The sequence below is a fragment of the Paramormyrops kingsleyae genome, chromosome 5, assembly GCF_048594095.1.
Source record: "Paramormyrops kingsleyae isolate MSU_618 chromosome 5, PKINGS_0.4, whole genome shotgun sequence".
Taxonomy (NCBI): Eukaryota; Metazoa; Chordata; class Actinopteri; order Osteoglossiformes; family Mormyridae; genus Paramormyrops; species Paramormyrops kingsleyae.
In genome coordinates, this window is record NC_132801.1 from 32,542,730 (window position 1) to 32,561,994 (window position 19,265).

At 44.8% G+C, this 19,265-nt stretch overlaps 3 protein-coding genes across 6 annotated transcripts in view; 1 reads left to right on the forward strand and 2 right to left on the reverse strand.

Moving 5' to 3' along the window:
• Nucleotides 1-141: 141 nt before the first annotated feature.
• wdr24 (WD repeat domain 24) lies at nucleotides 142-6,400 on the reverse strand. Its single transcript, XM_023808150.2, has 11 exons — nucleotides 6,305-6,400; nucleotides 6,104-6,170; nucleotides 5,453-5,936; nucleotides 5,015-5,192; nucleotides 4,231-4,903; nucleotides 4,021-4,133; nucleotides 3,458-3,582; nucleotides 3,013-3,114; nucleotides 2,539-2,876; nucleotides 1,449-1,633; nucleotides 142-1,232 (listed from the first exon to the last, which is right to left on the reverse strand). Exons 3-11 carry the CDS (start codon nucleotides 5,931-5,933, stop codon nucleotides 1,064-1,066), a joined length of 2,364 nt encoding a protein of 787 aa, XP_023663918.1. The 5' UTR covers nucleotides 5,934-5,936; nucleotides 6,104-6,170; nucleotides 6,305-6,400; the 3' UTR covers nucleotides 142-1,063.
• An 831-nt stretch (nucleotides 6,401-7,231) lies between these two features.
• LOC111841961 (uncharacterized) lies at nucleotides 7,232-11,123 on the forward strand. 4 transcript variants are annotated; one of them, XM_023808151.2, is made up of 5 exons: nucleotides 7,232-7,371; nucleotides 8,145-8,238; nucleotides 9,893-10,052; nucleotides 10,260-10,412; nucleotides 10,667-11,123. In XM_023808151.2, the coding sequence occupies exons 1-5, from the start codon at nucleotides 7,232-7,234 to the stop codon at nucleotides 10,984-10,986; spliced, it is 867 nt and encodes a 288-aa protein (XP_023663919.1). In that variant the 3' UTR covers nucleotides 10,987-11,123. The 4 variants fall into 4 exon arrangements, with proteins under 4 accessions (XP_023663919.1, XP_023663922.1, XP_023663920.1 ...); XM_023808154.2 differs by having other exon boundaries at nucleotides 10,765-11,123; XM_023808152.2 differs by having other exon boundaries at nucleotides 10,263-10,412.
• A 439-nt stretch (nucleotides 11,124-11,562) lies between these two features.
• rhbdl1 (rhomboid, veinlet-like 1 (Drosophila)) overlaps nucleotides 11,563-19,265 on the reverse strand; it is a 57,691-nt gene continuing 49,988 nt past the window's right edge. Inside the window, exons 6-8 of the mRNA XM_023808034.1 lie at nucleotides 18,721-18,821; nucleotides 17,076-17,136; nucleotides 11,563-16,852 (exon numbers count right to left, since the gene is read on the reverse strand). Of these exons, the coding sequence (XP_023663802.1) occupies nucleotides 16,581-16,852; nucleotides 17,076-17,136; nucleotides 18,721-18,821 (434 nt within the window). The 3' untranslated portion in view covers nucleotides 11,563-16,580. The remainder of the gene's footprint in view (nucleotides 16,853-17,075; nucleotides 17,137-18,720; nucleotides 18,822-19,265) is intronic.

Sequence of the window (19,265 nt, forward strand, 5' to 3'; positions counted from 1 at the left end):
AATTAACTAAGCAGGAAAATCACGACAATGTTTAAGCCCATATAAGGTCAGGCTGGAGGGTAAAATATTCATTACATTAAATTACACATGAACCTGAGTCTGTCCTTTTTACTTGCAAATAAGAATGTGATAAAACAAGTGTTCAGTGTACTGTACATTTTATTAATATATATATATAAAAACCTGTGGTTTACATTGGAGACCATCATACTTCAAAAACAGCCATTAAAATGCTCTCATGAACTCAAACAAACGATGAACAGTTTACAGACAAAGCCAGACCAGCAGCAATGTTCAAATTTAAAAAAAGGAATTATCTACATCCTACTGCAGCTCTACAACATACCAGAAGGAACTAGAAAGTAATTCTATAGTAACACATTAAAATCCATACTCTGTTATTGGGGGGGTAGCACAGGGAAAGTGTGTGTTACTCTGTTGTTCTGACCAATGTAGATAAAGGTCCAGGCCACACAGGGACCCTCAATTAACAGTACTGGGACTTTATGTTGGGTTCTGAAAAAAAATCCTTCACGTTGCATGTTTTCTAAAATTTGCTCAAACTTTAATGTCTATTCCCTTGCAATTCATTTACAGATAATGTACCTTGATTGAATGAATCAACACAAAGCAGCATAAATATGGCCAAACACAGGTCACAGATCTTTATTGTAGGGTCCTTCCATTCCTTTATCTCCACCAACCGCCCCCCACCCAAATCCAGCCCAGAGTTGCGGTGAATACTCTACCGCAAGGAAGGACCCGGTCCTGCTTTGACTGCAAGTGGCCTCAGATGAAAATAGCACCAAGTAACACAGACTCACTGTCGTTCCATTGGAACTCAACTCCTTAGCAGTGCTAGAACATCAGGTTCTGTATCTCAACAGGTTAGTGCAGCCAGCTAACCTTAGCAGTTTGGGAGTCTGTGGGGGGGGACACACTCAAGACGTCACCTGCCCTGAGACAGCGGGCTTCCACTGCACTTCCCAGACAACCTAGGTCGTTCCAGCAGCACCTTGACGGCAAAGACGCCAGCCGGGGCCGGCACACTCGGCTACGGAGCTCAGGTGTACTCGCACTGGTGCCCACAGCCGGCTGGGCAGTGCGAGCTGCTCTTCAGCCAGTTCATGATGTGCTCCAGGTGCCCGCCGTGGCTGCAGCCCTGGCACCACACGAACAGGCCCTTCACCACGTGGTGGCAAACCGCGCAAATGCTGGCACACTGGTGGCACCTGGGAAACAGGAAGGGCCGGATTAAACAATCGAAGCCACTCCCAGACACCGCTGTGGCTGACCTTCAAACCGGAGAATTACACTGTTTTGAAGCCTAGTTTGCACAGAAGTAATTTCCTTGACCCAGAAACAGGACCGGGGTGCACAGGAAGTCCTGTGACCATGAAACACCAAGAGCCCAGCTGCGTACGTGATGCCCCGCCCCCCGGACCCACCTGTCGCAGATCCAGCCCTTGTTACTCATGGGTCTCTTGCAGTTGCTGCAGTTAATGTGCAGTGTGGTGGAAGCCTGGTTCAGGCAGTTGATGGCACTGCATGTGCTCAGCTTGATGACCTCGTTGGAGACGTTCCACAGCTCGAAGCGCTGCAGCAGGTCGATGTAGGACATGTACCAGTGCTCCTGCGATGGGACAAACAGCACCCGGGGCTCTCTGTCACATGACGTTCTGCACGTACAGTACCTCTCGCCCTCTGAATGTCAGCATAATGATGATCAAGACTACAGGCTTAATGCACTTTGCATATTCAGCCTTGACTCCAGCCCCCTTGCTTGCCGCTGCATTGTTTTTTTGCACTTTTAAATGATTATGAAACCCTCTCCTCATCAAATTCTGTCTGTATACACTATATGGCCAAAAGGATGTGGACACCAGTTTGTCCAACATCTCATTCTGAAACCAAGGGTATAAATATAAAGTCGGTCAGTCCATTGTTGCCATAATAGCCTTTACAGTTTTTCATTAGATATGATTGAGGAACATTGATGCTGGGATTTACTGCCATTCAGGCTGGGTATTGATGTTGGGTGATCAGGTCCCTTTCTGTGAGCTTCTGTGACATTTCAGCTGAATTTGCTCCCAGACACTTTTGACCTTCACAATCATTTCACTTGAAGTTGACCAGGGCAGCTCTAGCTGGGCAGAAATGTGGCAAATTGACTTTTGGGAAAGACAGTGTCATACGATGGCGCCAAATCGACGGTCTGTGCATCTATCTTCCTCTTTACAACCATGCACACTGCTGCTAATTTCTGCTGCAGGAGGATGAGTGACTGTGTGCTTAATTAACCTGTGTCAGCAATTTGTTTTGCTTAATTAAGCCAATTGCTATAATTAATAGGGGTGTCCACATACTTGTAGGTATATCGTATATTACACCATGGTCCTACGGGAACATTATCGTGCTTATCTGTATACCTACATATGGATGGTTTGACAATAAACAGTGATACTTTATTGAGGGCCGCTTGTCTTAACTTGACGCTGAGCACAGCATTGTTTCGTTTCGCTCCGCCGAGCCACCGACCTGCGTCAAGTCGTCGATCTCGCGTCGGATGCGGTCGCCCAGCACGATGAGCACAGATACGGCCATCTGCACGTCACCCTGCTCGGCGTAGTAGAGCAGCATCTCGCGCACCACGGGGCTGAAGAAGGAGGGCGGCAGGTGAAGGCTGAACAGCGGCTGCGACACAGAGATGAGCGAGAAGGACTCGATGGGCGTCAGGCAGACGCTCTCGGCCTCGTTTCCGCTGACGTGCGGCGAGTCGGCCTTGTCCTGGAGGTGCTCCGGCGCTGAAGGGTTGTCCATGATCTCGTGCCGCAGAGGGAAGGCCTCCTGGGGGAGGATGTATTCCGGTTCCTCACCTACAAGTGGGGAATCAGCTTCGTCAACCAGCTTTGTCCAGCTCTTGCTGAGGAAGTGGCCCAGCTTTTCCAGATCACTTCAGTGGATCAGTTGGACTAATCAGAGGCCCTGTCGTCTGCAGTGAGAGAAACTCACCGGCTTGGTTGTCGTGCTCCATGGAATAGAGGTCGTCATCATCCAGCTCCGCATCACCAAACATGTCTGCCTGTCCCTCACTCCCTTCCGTCTCCTCATTTTCTAAAGAGAGGAACATTCAAGCATCCCAGGCATGGAGAGATTTTAAGACAAAATGTCACGGCCACACATTCCCTGTGGATTCCCTGCAGACAGTAATTAATACATGACAATATAACAAACAACAAATCACAGGAGAGAGGACAATTTCAGAGGACACTGCAGGGAAAATGTATTGAAACTATTATGTCAGCAAAAAAACTGATTCATTCAGCAGTTGCAGAACCAGTTTCTACACAAAGGGAATACCAATGCAAACACATATTCCCTGAAAGGCACACTGATCATATAATGGCCCATTTATAACTAAATTAATAAGTGATTATTAGGCTGCTGGGGAAATTACCGTCATTGTTGCTGATGAGAGGGATTCCAGGATCCATGTGGATGTTGTCCTGCCTGATCTCTCCCTTGCTGCGGTCTAGACGGGTCTCATTTCCCAGCCCTGCTGGTATTTCTTTCATGTTGAAGCTGACAAAAACACCACAAGGTTAGAACCATACAAAAGGCAATATGCCTCAATGCGAGTAAAATTCTCAGCCCGAAAAGCTCATTCTCCACTGCAAAAAAAATAATAATAATCACTCCATTGTCAAAAATATATGGTAAATTTAGAGTCTAAATCTTACCATTCATCTATTTAAAAAGAAGAGAATCCATTATAGGCCTGGGCGGTATCTAATTTTTCATACCATTCAGACATTACATCACATTATATGTTATTTTGATGATATCTTCAAAAGCAACACTGGTTTTTTTTTAGCAGGGTGTCTATTGTGGGGTAGACAAAATAAACCTGATCTCTAGCATCTTTTAAAAAATAAAATAAAAAACCGCAGAACACCCAAAAGACTGTGATATACCATATTATCTTAACACTGCCTGAGCATAAACCAGTATAAATCCTACCTGTTCATTAAGGGCAGGGCACCCAGTTTACTGATATTGTGGTTTGGTGCTGCCGTGTTGAGGTTACCCGGGTCTGAAAACATAATCCTTAACATCGTCCATGTCGTTGAAACCTTTAAACATGAAAGAAGCCAGAATATGTTACTGTACCACAATTTTCTTTGGTTCAGTGAACTCGCACACATAGGAGTGAGGGTGTGTGGTAACAACCTGCGGCCGGTTGAGCTCCTTGGCCACCTTGGCGTTGTGCTCGCAAAGCTCGGTAAAAGGCTTCCCGCTGAGCAGGTACAGCCGGGCCGTCTTGACGAACCAGTCCATGCGGTGGCTCTCCAGGTCCGTCTCGAAGACACTGAGGGCGCTGGAGACGTGAGCGAACTGCTCGGTGAGGTCGGGCTTCTTGAAGAAGAAGATAGGGTGCCGGCGGTCGCCGCCGGCGTAGGGCTTGCGGTTGGAGTCGCCGCTGATGAGACTCTCCTTGGCGGCGAAGGCGAGGTCGCCAAAGAGGCCGAAACAGAGGCCCTCCGGGTTGGCCTTGTCCTCGGGACGACTGGCGTCCTTGAACATGTGCTGGTAGAGGGTGCTGTCCTTGGAACCTGATAGCAGGAAGTTGGGGTCGTGGAGGTGGCGCCACACGATGCCGGTGGTGACGTCCTTGTGCTCCTCGAAGGTGGCAAAGGGGATGTAGGGCCGACGCACGTCCCACACGTAGATGTTGTGGTCCACCATCATGGAACACGTGGCCAGATGCCACTTCTTCTCCGGTCGCCATTTGACTCGGGCCACCGAAGCGATGGTCTGCACACAGTATATCTCTTTTGCCCGGTTGGTGGTCATGTCCCACACTTTGACCATCTTGTCACGTCCTCCCGTGGCCAGCCAACCCCTACATAAGCCAGGTCACATGACATCGAGTCAGTATTGGCAATACGCAATCATTAGCACACCCGGCTTTTTACTCAAGCGGCGAATGAGAACGAGATAAGAAATCACCGACCTGTCCTCTGGGTGCCAATCGCAGCAGAAGACGGGTCCGGTATGGGCGGTGAACATCCTCTCGTACCGGTCTGGGCGCCTGATGTCCCACAGCTGAACATTGCCGTTCTCAAATGACGCGGCGAACGTGAAATAATCCCGCATGCTGAACTGCACGTCTCGCACGCTTTCCGACTGCCCTGTTATTAAACGGTAAAAACACACACACAGAGATGGACGCTGCATTAAAGATGTCACCAGGGCACCAGTTCGAATCCTATCCCCGGCAGAAAAGTCCTGTCTGTTTTGGGTCCTTGAGTGAGGCCCTTAACCCATAGGAATGCTCCAGGAACAGTGGGCAAATTGCTGACCCAGTTCATTTCAGTACCTATACGGCAAATGGCAAATAAAGCATCATTTCATTTCACTGGGGTGATACAGGCTGCATGGATGGAGGTACCTGAGAAAGTGCTGACAGATTCCTTCTTGCGGAGATCAAAACACTTCATATAGCCGTCCTGGGAACCGCTGAGCAGCATGTAGACCTCCGTGGGGTGGAAACACACTTTATTGACTGTGCGCCTGTGCTCAGTGAAGAGCTGGTCCTGCTTGTTCCGCGACGGCTTGCCCAGGTTCCAGGTGACCACAGCGCCGTTGGTGGCGGCCGTGGCCAGCAGGTTCTCGTCCATCTGGTGCCACATGACGTCAGCACAGCTGAAGTTCAGTGACGGCCGGCGTCCCACGCGCAAGTTCAGCTTCTCCACAAACTGCTCCTCCTCCAGGGTGTAGATCTTAAAGATGTTGCGGCCCGCCACCACCACTTGAGCTGCATCCCGGCACACGCTGATGGCGTTCGCTGGCGCATCCAGGTGGCAGAACATGGTACGGCCTGTGATAGTGTTGTTGCTCAGGGCTGTGGTCACCCGTGTCATTTTCTCCATTGTCTGCAAAGCCAGGCAGACAACAGAAGGCGCAACAGTTAGAATACGTGCTGTACTCAGAATGGACCAGAGGAGGGCAGTATAATTACAAAAGAAAACGTGATTGTTTTTTTAAGATACTGTTTTATTTGTATACCAACTAGTCATCTTGATATTATTGTTCGACTTACGTTGTGTAAGTTATACCACCCCAGCCTCAACAGATGAAGTCGTCACTTGATAGTCCTTAGAGTTCATCTGAAAAATGTATTAAAAAGGCAGACGTGATGTCATTCCTGTTCTTTCAGCGTGTAGTTTGCGAACAGGGCGGAATTAAAAACACTTTCTCATATCGGTTAAAATGATGAGACAGGTAAATGTCTGGCGCTTACCTCCTACACTGATTCAGAAGAAAACGTATCGCCTTCATCTTAGGTTTGTGACGATGAATGGTCAAAGCTGTGTCCGGCTACTTGCATGCACGGATGCCTGCAATTTATGCATGCATGTCTGCCTGAAAAAAGATCCTCAACACGAGGTGTGTGCAACTTCACTGTACACCCTGTTCTCAAACGCTGGCACCAAAGTTACCCAGTCTGATAGTACTTGTATATGCACCACAAGTATCTAGTATGACATAATAAAAATGGATCAGTCTGGTATAGCAGACGTAAAACGCCGTAAACCGTAGTTCAGTCGTATTAGTCATTTATGGCTAATTAGCTCGCTAGCTAAGCTCGGGACGGGGCGAGCAGCTAACATGCTAACTCGCTAATATTCGATTCGTGGTCACAGTGGCTCAGGCTGCCGGGCGATCGGCTCACTTAGTGTCGCTTGTAAACACCCGGGGGTGGGGGGGGGGGGTGATAAAAATGCTCGCTTGACAAGTAAAAAAAAAAAACCGAGACTGACCTTGCTGGAGACAGGAGCATCCTGCGCAGGAAGGAGGAAGCGGAAGCCGGCTGAGACGTGCTATGGGGACGGCAGTATGGCAAATTAATTAAAAAATAAGCTAATCGCGGCTCGGTGAGACGTTTTATGATCATAGTGTGATGCAATTAAAACCAGGAAAAAATACTCGGTGGTGTGGAGCCCTGAAGTGACAGCAGCTGGGTCCTTAGTTAAGGGGGCGTGTGGTGGTAAATCAGACTTTTCCTATGTAGGGTGTAAACCGTATGAAGGTCTGGCCGGGGGAGTGTGCATTTCATTGCAAAAGCTATATATAATTAAATGGTAGCTTGTTTCCACATTATAACGGAATAAAAAAACAGCATCCAGCCGCTGAGTGCGCGGCCCGTCCCAGTGTTCCGCCCCCTAACATGTCCGAGGACAGGCTCCTGTTTTCCTGCGAGGATCCAGCGCTATGGAGGCGGATCTATAAAAGTTACTGGCGAGTGGTGGAGCTGAAGTCGATGGCTAAGGGGAAGAAGCCGGGCAAACTGCTCCCCCTGGATAAATGGTGAGCCCTTCAGTATCAGCTGTCCACGACTGCCATAAACGGTGCTTTCAGACACAAGATGGAGGCAGCCGGCAGGCGCGCGTATTTAATGTCCGTCCGTACGCCAAAGCTTTTCAGGAAGACTTCATGCAGTGGTGTAGAGCAAGAAGTCTAAAAATAAACGTATTTAATTAAAATCGGGTAAAATGTGGATTCTGGATTAATGAAAGCAATGTTCCATACCTTCTTAATAGCCCATGAATTTTAGCAATATTTTATACATAAATGTATAGTTATCAAACCCCCCCCTTATAAAGTTTATATTCAAAAAAATGTCATTTGGTAAATTTTTAAAATGTATGAGAAGTAAAAACAGTGTTTTAATCTAGGGAATGTATTTCTCCAATTATATATTTTGTAGCAATTGTAATATATTTCGTGTAACCTGGTGTTCAGTATATCAATCTTGTAAGCAATATATTACACAATTGTGGTATGGTGTTTACAAACTGTATGCTTGTATGATAATTGTATCGGGAGTTAATAATTATAAAAAAGATATTTAATGTCCAATAAACATACGTACCTGATTAGTAAACTTTCGCAAGTCACCATGCATGGTCTTTGCCCCACCTATACTGTTCTCTGTTGGGGTATGCGCTAAGTAATCATTATGCCTTGCAGTGAAATTAAAGTTTAATTATAGTCTGCAAGTGTGTATATAATAAGTGGTATAAGAACTGGTAGTTCACCTGGCTGTCATTGATCGGTATGCCGGGTGTCTTCTGGCTCAGGTACCAGGATGAGCTGCCTAAAGCGATTGCCAGCCGGCCGCAGCGGTTCCTGACGCACCCGGAGCTGCTCAAGGTGATGGAGTGGAAGCTCACTGTACGAGTCCCGTAACGTCCATTAACCTCTTACTGTGATACACATTTTACTGAATGTTCCTCTATTTGTATATGCATAAATAAATGAAGTTGCTCAACCCATCCCAACTTAAGCATAAAAAACTATATTACCATTGTTATATACACTCACCTAAAGGATTATTAGGAACACCATACTAATACGGTGTTTGACCCCCTTTCGCCTTCAGAACTACCTTAATTCTACGTGGCATTGATTCAACAAGGTGCTGAAAGCATTCTTTAGAAATGTTGGCCCATATTGATAGGATAGCATCTTGCAGTTGATGGAGATTTGTGGGATGCACATCCAGGGCACGAAGCTCCCGTTCCACCACATCCCAAAGATGCTCTATTGGGTTGAGATCTGGTGACTGTGGGGGCCATTGTAGTACAGTGAACTCATTGTCATGTTCAAGAAGCCAATTTGAAATGATTCGAGCTTTGTGACATGGTGCATTATCTTGCTGGAAGTAGCCATCAGAGGATGGGTACATGGTGGTCATAAAGGGATGGACATGGTCAGAAACAATGCTCAGGTAGGCCGTGGCATTTAAACGATGCCCAATTGGCACTAAGGGGCCTAAAGTGTGCCAAGAAAACATCCCCCACACCATTACACCACCACCACCAGCCTGCACAGTGGTAACAAGGCATGATGGATCCATGTTCACATTCTGTTTACGCCAAATTCTGACCATTTGAATGTCTCAACAGAAATCGAGACTCATCAGACCAGGCAACATTTTTCCAGTCTTCAACTGTCCAGTTTTGGTGAGCTCGTGCAAATTGTAGCCTCTTTTTCCTATTTGTAGTGGAGATGAGTGGTACCCGGTGGGGTCTTCTGCTGTTGTAGCCCATCCGCCTCAAGGTTGTGCGTGTTGTGGCTTCACAAATGCTTTGCTGCATACCTCGGTTGTAACGAGTGGTTATTTCAGTCAGTTGCTCTTCTATCAGCTTGAATCAGTCGGCCCATTTTCAACAAGGCATTTTCGCCCACAGGACTGCTGCATACTGGATGTTTTTCCCTTTGCACACCATTCTTTGTAATCCCTAGAAATGGTTGTGCGTGAAAATCCCAGTAACTGAGCAGATTGTAAAATACTCAGACCGGCCCGTCTGGCACCAACAACCACGCCATGCTCAAAATTGCTTAAATCACCTTTCTTTCCCATTCTGACATTCAGTTTGGAGTTCAGGAGATTGTCTTGACCAGGACCACACCCCTAAATGCATTGAAGCAACTGCTATGTGATTGGTTGATTAGATAATTGCATTAATGAGAAATTGAACAGGTGTTCCTAATAATCCTTTAGGTGAGTGTACATGTATATGTGCATTTAACATACTTGAGGAAGAGGTTTAGCTGGCAGTTTTATGAAAAAAAGCACAATTTGCTTGGAGAAAACTAGGATTTTCAGGAGTGGTCTTTGAGCGATGTACGTTCTGCTGGTTTCTGCCTGGCCTCTAACTGCTTTGTTGCAGTAATTATTTGGTTCGGTAAGTGACTTCGCCTGCTGTTTAAGGTTTGGGATTTACTCAAGTTAAAATGCAGTTGACATCCCCTGAGGTCTGAAGCTACATGGCCCAGCGTGGAATGTGAACCTTTTCCCATTTTGTTGCCACATTGGTCCCAGAGGGGGAAATTCCGGCCGAGGCTACAGCAGTTGGTGGCCACCAATCCCAGCGAGACCGTGGAAAAGTGCACCAAGAAGGCCTTCAGTCTGCTGCCGGACATCCAGGCGGCCATCACGGAGCTCAGCTCTCTGAAGGCCTTGGGGCCTGCCACCGCATCAGGTTAACAATTAGCCAAATGTCACCAAGGTCCTGCTGCATCAGCAAAATCAGTAGTTGCTTCTTAGGTTAGATAAAAAATGTAAAAAATAGTATGTAAGTCTTATATAAGTTTCTTCTAGTTGTTGATATTGGAGTATTATACTTATGGTGACAGTGCTTATATATGTCAAATATCTCACCATTTCATCCCTACCCATCCAACCACAGCAGTTCTGGCTGCTGGCTCTCCTGAGCTCGCTGCCTTCATGGCTGACGAGGCGGTGGAAAGCATTCCGTACTTAAAGCCCGTTCAGTACACAGCCAAGCATTACTCTCTGTACCTGCAGAGGGTGGTGGAGCGGAGCTGCTCGCTCAACGAAGGTAGGGCTCTCCTTCCCATCTCTGCATCTGCATTTTTAAGATAAGTCCTTCCTTCTACTTTTTTTGATCAGATATACACAATATATTTTCCTCTATAGCCAAAGATTGCAAGTGATGGATTGGTAGGAACTCTAGATCTGGGTTTCTAGATCTGTTCCTCCTCCCTCTTGTTTTGGCATCAGATTTATTAATGCCAGAAGAATAAGGAAGCTGCTTCAGCAGTGCATATCTGTGTTTTTTTTTTCCTTACCCAGAATGTCCAGTCTGTTCTTCACTTTTGGGTCACCTGACAGAACACAGAAACACTAAGGCTTTGCTAAGTGACTGGCCACTCTCCTCTCCTTCCATCCAGCGGACAGTGAAAAGAACTGGACACCCCACAAGGTGGAGCTCTGTCTGTGGGCCTGGGCTGTGGCCGGTCAGCTGCAGCCCTCCCTGCTCCAAGAGCTCTGCAAGGAGGAGAGCCCTGAGGAGGCTGTGGAGAGCAGCAGGAGACCAACCAAGAGGCAGAGGACCAACTAGACTATACCTACCATGTTACTGCTCTTTGTTTTTATCCACATTTAAAGAATAAATATGTGAACAAACCTTACAAACATTTCTGAATCAAAGGACTGTCCTAAAAAGTCAAATGTTGCACTAAAAGCTAAATACAGTTGTTTATTTTTTCAATACCCACTTTTGTATAATAAACTACTTACAGTGCAGACATTCTGACTGCCTGCGAGTTTTGCTTTATTTGATTTAAATATGCAGCCTTTGTTTAAAAAGCTCGACTTGTGCTGCACTGTGATTGTTGTATGTGGAATTGATTTGCTGAAGATGGGGACGGTAAATTGGCCGCGTTTGAAGGTTCTGCAGACACGGGCTGGGATGCAGCTATTCCTGGAGCCTGGTCTGCATCGGTGCTTTCATAATAAAGTCGGGCAGCAGGCAGCTTGGGGATGCTTCTGTGTCAGCCACGGTCCTGGACACTGTCGATAGTAGTAGTGGCTCCAGATGGGGCGTGCCGCATTGAGAAATACAGCCATCGCAAGCAGGGCACGTACCGGGTCCCATGAGCGGGCGGATCGTTATGGCTGGAAGCCCCCAACCTGGGAGTCAAGGCTGCCAGAGGACACTGAACAGACCTGCGAGAAATTGGAAGGGCTTCTCCACGTCTCAGCTCTTTATTTGTGTGGTTTCTAAATGAAAGCAAGTACAACGAACAGTACAAAAGAAAACAAAATTATATACAATATAAAATCGTTAAGTTACATTTATAAAGTACAATACGCCAATAAATAATCGTAGAATATAATATAAACTATATTTACATTTTTAATTTGTAGCAGTTTCTGAATCAGAAAAAAATACTTTTTTTTTTTTTCTTTCCATAGCAAGATTGTAAACGATGGGTTGGTACAACCTCTGGATCTGGATTTTTAGATATGTTCATCCTTCCCCTTGTCTTGGCACCAGATTTATTATAGCAAGAGGAATATGGAAACTACGGTAGCAGCGAATATATACACATATATATGACTTCTCAGCAGCCGGTCTCCCTGCCTCCCTTCCAGTCTGAGAACAGGTAAACACAATGCAGCCTCTTCAAATGGCCTTCCCTAGCATGGTTTGAACTGGCCAAAATGGGAGAGTCTTCCTGTGAAAGGTAATCATTATGCTGGTTTTGCTTTGTGAGTTTTGATCAATAATGTTTCCTTGAGGTAAAGGTATCTCTTAATAGGCTAGCAATAGGAAGTCGTCAAACATGGAACCAAACTGAAGGATCTCAAACGGACACCAGGAATTCTCACAGTAAATGTGTACAATACTCCAAATGAATTCAAAAGACAGAGGTTTTAACATTAGGAAGTAACACTTCAAAAAGACAAGTCAAAGACTTTTAAACCTTGAAAATGACAACACCAAATTACAGCAGTAATTACATCAAAGAATTACACTTTGCACAAGGTGATTAAAGCTGAGAAAGTGAAATCCTGGTCAGGGTTTTCAAAAATGAATGAGGTTTTCCCAAATAGTGTCAGTGTATGTTCCTCTGTCTTATTGTGAAAAAAGCCAAGAAAAGGCTTAGAATATCCAGATTCTGTAAAGTCACCGCCTGGTAAAATCAACTGATTTTTCACAAATATGGCTACACAGCGTCAGATGTTTTCTGTATGCATGCCTTCTTTCTCTAAACATAGTAATCACTAATTTAATTTCAGATGTGGTTGGCTACAAACCGCCGTTTCCTCTAAGGCAGTGGTGTGTACACCTAAAACAGACAAATGGATTCGTCTCTTGGAAGTATAAATGTACTTCAATACCTCCGTGATTCCACGTCTGCTCTTGCACCTCAGCAGGAGCATTCAGTAAAGAGATCAATTAGACTGTGCCAATAGATTAGCTGAAGATAGCTTCACTAGCTATACACCTTGTATCTGACTTGCACGGCTTATTTTCACTAGCTGTTGTGTAAATGCTGCTCTGGATTAAAAAACATTTCTGTAAGCTGAATATCCAGGAGATGCTGGCTCATAGAGGACGTTCCGGTAAAGCTGTCTTAGGGTTAGGTCCTAGTGCCAGGTAATTAGGCATACTTGTCACTGATGTAGCAGCAGGAAATAAACATCTCCAGCTTACTGACACACACCTTCAAGGATGTGTCTGGTTTACATCAGTAGCCACATTATATTTTCTTAACAGATGCTCAAATTCCCCCATAATTTGAGCCGTTTTTGAACGGAGGCATGTCTGACTCATTCAGTTCCTTAACCTCACTGTAAATATTTTCCCTTGAAAACGTTCTCAAAAATTCTGAAAATAAACTGTACAATTAGGAAGAAGCCACAGCTCACGTATCTACAAACAGTATTTCCTAAGGTTTACAGGAACAGCCTCTCTCCTCCTCACTACCCACCTCTGCTGCTTTTTTTTTTTTTTGCAACACTTTCTCATGCAATGAAAACACGAAACATAACAGGTCTTGTTTCACGCCATCACTGTTTTCTCTGTAACTCTGTCTACCACTACAGTCTATGGAGAGGCTAGAAGGTGTTTTTGGTCTTTTTCTGTATTTACATCGCATTAATTGTGTCATATGCAGGGCATCTGGCTCAGCCTGTTGCCTTGGAGTCATCAATACCGCCCATGGATCAAGACAATCGCTCTTACATCCCGATGTTTGCGATAGAATCAGATATGATGGCTGAAGATAGGTAGTGGCGATATTTAGCCAACAGTACCAAGGAAAACAGTCTCTGCATGGTGGTCATTGTAGTATCATTAAGTGTTCAAGTAAAAATGCCAAAACCCTAACGTGTAGAATGATATCTGACCCTTGAAAAAATACTATAAGGAGATACTAGGCTTTGAAACCAACAATGGGTGGGATTATTGTGAGAAGTCAATCACAGCGGGTTTAACTCACCTCCCAATAAACACTTTAGTGGCTTGCCTTTGGGCCATACCAGGCAGTGTTTAATAGTGCAGGATAATCCAGTCCACTATGTTGTCCCAACACACACCCTCTCACAGTCTTGAGACCCTGCACCCTCGTAACAAACAAACCTTAATTACAAACCGCAGCCGGTCGCCGTTCACCCCTTCCCATTTCATCATTATTTACTCAAATTTATAGGGAATTAAAGGCATCCCTTAATGTGTCTAGCCCTTAACCAGTTTTATTCAGAACTTTACTTGACGCTAATTTGACTTTTGAATTTTGCTTCAGTGCATATATTAATTTACAGTTAACATGACATCAAACCTCTTCTGCTTCACTGTGATCAATTTTCCTTTTTATTTGTCTTTAACTATACAAAATTAATTCTTAGCCCCCGATTTTGCTGCACACCTTCCCTTTTAGAGCAGAATTCGAAGCATTCATAGAATTCTCAGCGGCATTCTAACCACTTCAATCCACTCCCCCAACAATCTCCATCGCTTTGCATTACTGCGCAGTAGAAGATAGTGCTCTGCATTTCAGGAGCTGTTTATGGTCAGAGCAGATGCCGGCAATTTCATCCAACACAGACAGAGATGTCCACACTTTTGAAATAGATTTCTGCTAGAAAGGTCATCGTCACCCCGCAGTAAAATAATCAGAGGTCAGTGTTCGATGTGAGAAGGGCAATGTGGCAGTATGCAACAGTACACAAAGTACCTCCCCCGGACGTGAGTCATGTGACATTGACAAGAGAACTTTCTTCAAATTGCTAATTAACAAGCCCTTTCTGACCTATAAGCAGGAACAAAGAAATATCAAAGGAAATTTAAAAGTTCATTAGAGATTTGTAGAATGATCAGTGCAGTGCCAATATTTTATTGGTGTTGTGATCATTGTCAGCTAACTGACAATGTTAAAGTTAGGTATAACCTTTGAAGGTAAATTAAACTAAAGCTTAAAGGACACATTTCCAATATGCCCGTGACCTTTGCTGGTTTCTGTTGCCTGCTAATTTACACCATTTACTTTCTGGGAAAATATTTAAATCTTTAGTCGCTGTAGTATGAGACTCATAATAAATCTTTACATGGAATTCAGCAGACCAATATTATCATGTTTATGGACATTTGTATTGATCATAGTCCCATTTTTCTAAACAGAAAAAGGTTCATTAAGAATTTATTAAATATATCTTGTAGCACATGCATGTGGTTTGCTTATATTCTGTTATTAAATTTTAATGAAAATTTTAAATGTGTCTAATATTTGACCTATATGCTGTAACCAATTTTAGGAAAAGGCTTAAAATCGTTTTGTGTAACTTTTATTGTTTTTCTTTGTTCCTAACTTGCTGCAAAGTTGTCAGGATATGTCCATGCTGATCTCCCCATGGCTCGTTTTGATTGTTTTTTTTTTTTTTTTTTAAAAAGAAAAAGAAAAAATGGAATGATCCAAGACTATTATTTGTCCAAGTATTCGTAATTTTATCGATATATTCTTTTTTACTGGATGTTTACTAAGAATCATAGAACAATGCAACAGTAACAGGCATAAGAAAGTAACAATTTGGCACCATTTGAAACATCATCCCTTTTCCTCCGAAGGAAAATAATGAAGTATTGAAGACAGTGAACAAAATACAGATATGAAAAAAGAAACCCAAGAAATAAGATGATTAAAATAACTTTCAGTACATTCCTGTACAAAAGTATACAGTCCTTAGGACACTGAGGTATAAGTTGGGCACTAATGGCCTCTGATGTGGACATGGAGGGTTGGGACAGCAGGTGGTCTGTCCACACCCCCTTGGCAGGTCTGTCAGTGGCTGAGCAGGCAAAGCAATGGTATTTTGCATATTGCCCCTTTGACATAAGAAATCAGGCTGATCTGATGGTACCACTAAAGGAACTCCTCTGTAAATGTCCAATGACTTTTGGCATCTGGGGTGAAACCGGAGATGATCAGGACATTTTAATTGTCTTCGTAATCAGTATTATATGGTCTTAGTATGGGCGTCTGCAGGTCTACTAAAGCGTCTGGCAACACTCACTCTAAACTGAAGATATATAGATGTGCTGCATATGACAGTATGCACTGCTTTCATTCTCCCTCGAGTCGATTTCAAGAGTGTCATATATAATCATCTCGTTTTCTCCTCCTGCTCTCTTCCTGCCCTTATTAATCATGACGAAATCTGTATAGTACATTTCTCAGGCTGTTGATTAACACAGTGAGTTTGTTTTTACCTTTAGTTTAATACCGAAAACCATCGTGCCTCGAGAGTCAAAAGTGCAAATGCTGGATCCTCAAGGCTAAAGTAACTGGTACCTCAAGAGCTTCCCTCCCATATTCTGACATAAAGTCAATTCATGTATCAGCAGACCTTCCTTTGAAATCTACAGAAACACCCCAAGGAGAATCTTCTCCAAATCTGCCCGGAGAGTCAGGATCAACATGAGAGGAATGAGGTTACCACAGTGAAGAGGGAATTGACTTTTTAGTTGGTACAATGGGAAAGGTTTACAAAACTACAGATCGCATATATTCCCATGAAAAGTACCCCCCCCCCCCTTCCCCCAAAAAATTGGTAGAATGAACTTCTATCCTCGGACAATGATTTTCTTGTTGTTTTCTTTTAAGAACCTGTTCCAATGTGTCTGGAGTTAAGAAACCGAGGAGGAGAACAGGATGAGGTTAGTCATAGAGCGCACTGGAAAGGTGAAAGAAGGGCGTCCTCTTCAGGGCGGAGGGGGTATCTGCACCCCAAGGAGTTCATAGGCAAAGATGTTCCAGAATATGGCGAACAGAAGGAAAGTGATGAAAGAGAAGACGATGACCCACCAGGAGCACTGCTGCTGCAGGCTCTCCTCGTAGCTGCGCAGGATGAGTAGGCCCATGCTGATACCCACCACTGCTCCAGACAGGTGGGCCATGAAGCTGGGCTGGGGGCCGGAGGAGGGCAGGGGTGGGGAGAATCGTAGCCACACTGCACGGCCGACCTCCGAGCTCACTGCAGGGGGCGAGAGAACAGTCATGCCGCATCGGTGATGTCATCACCTGGGAGGTTCCTCCACGACAAGAGCATCCTTGATTGGACTTGCCACGGTCAGGTGACCCACAAAGGAAGTAAGAATCCAGCCATGAGGGACATTCGCATGCCTTTAGCTGGCGTTTGGAAAATAGACCTATTACAGGTTAGATATGGGAGAATTCCAATCATCTGATAGACTTACTGCACACGAGAGCCAGGATCATCCGGAGCAGCTTGTATGGACAGCGCATTCCAGCCCAGTTCTGCAACACAGCATGGCAGATTGTGGTCAATATAATAATGTTTTTCCTCCAATTCCAGCCTCCCGCCACTAGGGTGCACCACAGATCATGTTGGTCCCCCATAAAATTAATAGGGGATGCAATGATTTCTCTGGATCTGAAAGTCACCTGACATAAGCTCTGAAAGCAAAAATTTACTGCTGCAAAAGTTTGACTATGTGCTTGAAGAATTGTCACTATCAAGAGGCGGGCTTGGGCTCACAAACATTTTTTTTCTGCAAAAGACATGGAATAAGCAGCATGCGAGATTAAAGATCCGGGCGAAAACCAATAAAGAAAGGACCTATTAAATACCCTCCCGAAATGTGTAATAAGCCCAAGGCAGTGCCCATAAATTTATAATAATGCCCACAAGTCAGTGATAAGTTTGTCAGGGAGGCAGACATTCCATAGTGCTAAAGAGAGAGGACTTGCTTTGTGTACTAAATCCAGGCATTTTATCGAAGCAGGAAATACGGAGCCACACGCCCACATGCGGCCCGCTGGTGCAGCTCCCCAGGACGAAAGACACAACACGCATAGATCTGAGAAATCATTCATGTGTCTGTGCATAGCGACTTGGGGCAGGTTGGTGTAAAACTGGAATTTTTCAGGGCTGATAATAGTATACACAATATGTCCATTTGTTTCTCATTAAGCTTAGAATTCTCCTTCTGAATCGGCTCATTTTCGTTTCCCAATTTCCCACAATGTTGCAATTACGTAAGACACATGACATGCTGGTATAGTTATTCAGTGCACTTTTGTAAAGTGGTCCCATGACTCTCAGAGATTTGCAGGGGCTCAAAGTCACATGGCTCCTCCCCCCGATCGATTGATCGATCTATCTATCTATCTATCTATCTATCTATCTATCTTTGTGAATTGTATTCACAGGAGTACAGAAGGAAAATCTGGAATAAGTAAAAGCTTCCCATATTCGCATAAAAATAATCCAGAACAATACATAAATCAAAAACATTAGTGACACAAATGATCTGTTTTGCTTTAAAAATAAAATAAGGAATCCTGTTCAATTGTGGCTATGAAGATAAATCAGAACATTTCTGCAGGGGCCCCACTGTCTGTGATTTAATACTCAGCTAAATGCAAATGATGCCATTGCATATCCAGTGGGGACCATCAATATGGAGATGACACCCGGTTATATAGCCGATGGTGACATTATTAGAGCAAGATAGGACATTGCAGCAGCCAATCTGGGCTGTCAGCTGATGATAAATCACAGGGAAGCCTCTCCCCAAACACGTCGCCCAAAGGCAGGCAGGAGCGCGTTTGTGTCCTGATTGCTTTGCTGTTTGCGATGCGGATAAATGCGCGTCAGCCGTTTTTCATGGCGTCGAAGGAGCTGAGTGCGTACCCTGCGTGGGCATGCGGACCGCGATCAGCCCGACACAAAGGCAAATAAGTGCGCAAAGGCCGGCCTGCCTGAGCAAAGAAAATAAAAGCTGCATCTTCTCGCCTGGTTTCTTCCAGGCCTCCGCCCGCCCCACCCCTCACTCACTTCCAGCTAATCCCGATAACGGTGATAACGATGGCAGTTACCATGACGACATTAGCCAGGTGTGCGGAGCACAGCGCGTAGACCCCGCCGGATCCTCCCACCACTGGGGCTCTCATGTCTGTGATGGACACCGTCAGGGAGCCTGGGGGAAGAGAGAGAGAGTAGTGCCAGCTGATATGACATCACACCCCTCAGAGGGATTCCCTCACCAAAGAGTATCAGACCAGAAGCACCCAGCTTGGGTTTTCCTACGTGACAGAGGTTGACCCCCGGAACATGTGTATGTCAAACACAAGCGGCCTGTATTATACAGAGGGGTCAGCCAGCCTCACCCACTATGTGCGGCTTTCAGGAGGTTTAACAGGAGCACGTGGACAGTAATCACGGAAAGAGGATAAAATCAAATACCGCAAAAAAATGTATTAAAACATCTGCCATAATCATCCAATTATCTACAATTATACCCTGGATTTCCAAAATCAGTGTGGAAGAGAGCTTTTTTGCTGGTATTTGTAATGTGTGACAGAATACTATTAAAAAATGTATTTGCTTATATTTATTCTCTGAGCAGAAGACGTGGATTATT

Bases quoted from the DNA above. Each gene is read 5' to 3' on its own strand.
- wdr24 (XM_023808150.2), bottom strand. From the start codon at position 5,933: ATGGAGAAAATGACACGGGTGACCACAGCCCTGAGCAACAACACTATC. The intron at 4,904-5,014 runs GTCGGTGATTTC...TGGCTTATGTAG, and splicing joins GATTGGCACCCAGAGGACAG to GGGTTGGCTGGCCACGGGAG. The intron at 2,877-3,012 runs GTGAGTTTCTCT...CCCCACTTGTAG, and splicing joins GGAGCACGACAACCAAGCCG to GTGAGGAACCGGAATACATC.
- LOC111841961 (XM_023808151.2), top strand. From the start codon at position 7,232: ATGTCCGAGGACAGGCTCCTGTTTTCCTGCGAGGATCCAGCGCTATGG. The intron at 8,239-9,892 runs GTACGAGTCCCG...CATTGGTCCCAG, and splicing joins TGATGGAGTGGAAGCTCACT to AGGGGGAAATTCCGGCCGAG. The intron at 10,413-10,666 runs GTAGGGCTCTCC...TTCCTTACCCAG, and splicing joins GAGCTGCTCGCTCAACGAAG to AATGTCCAGTCTGTTCTTCA.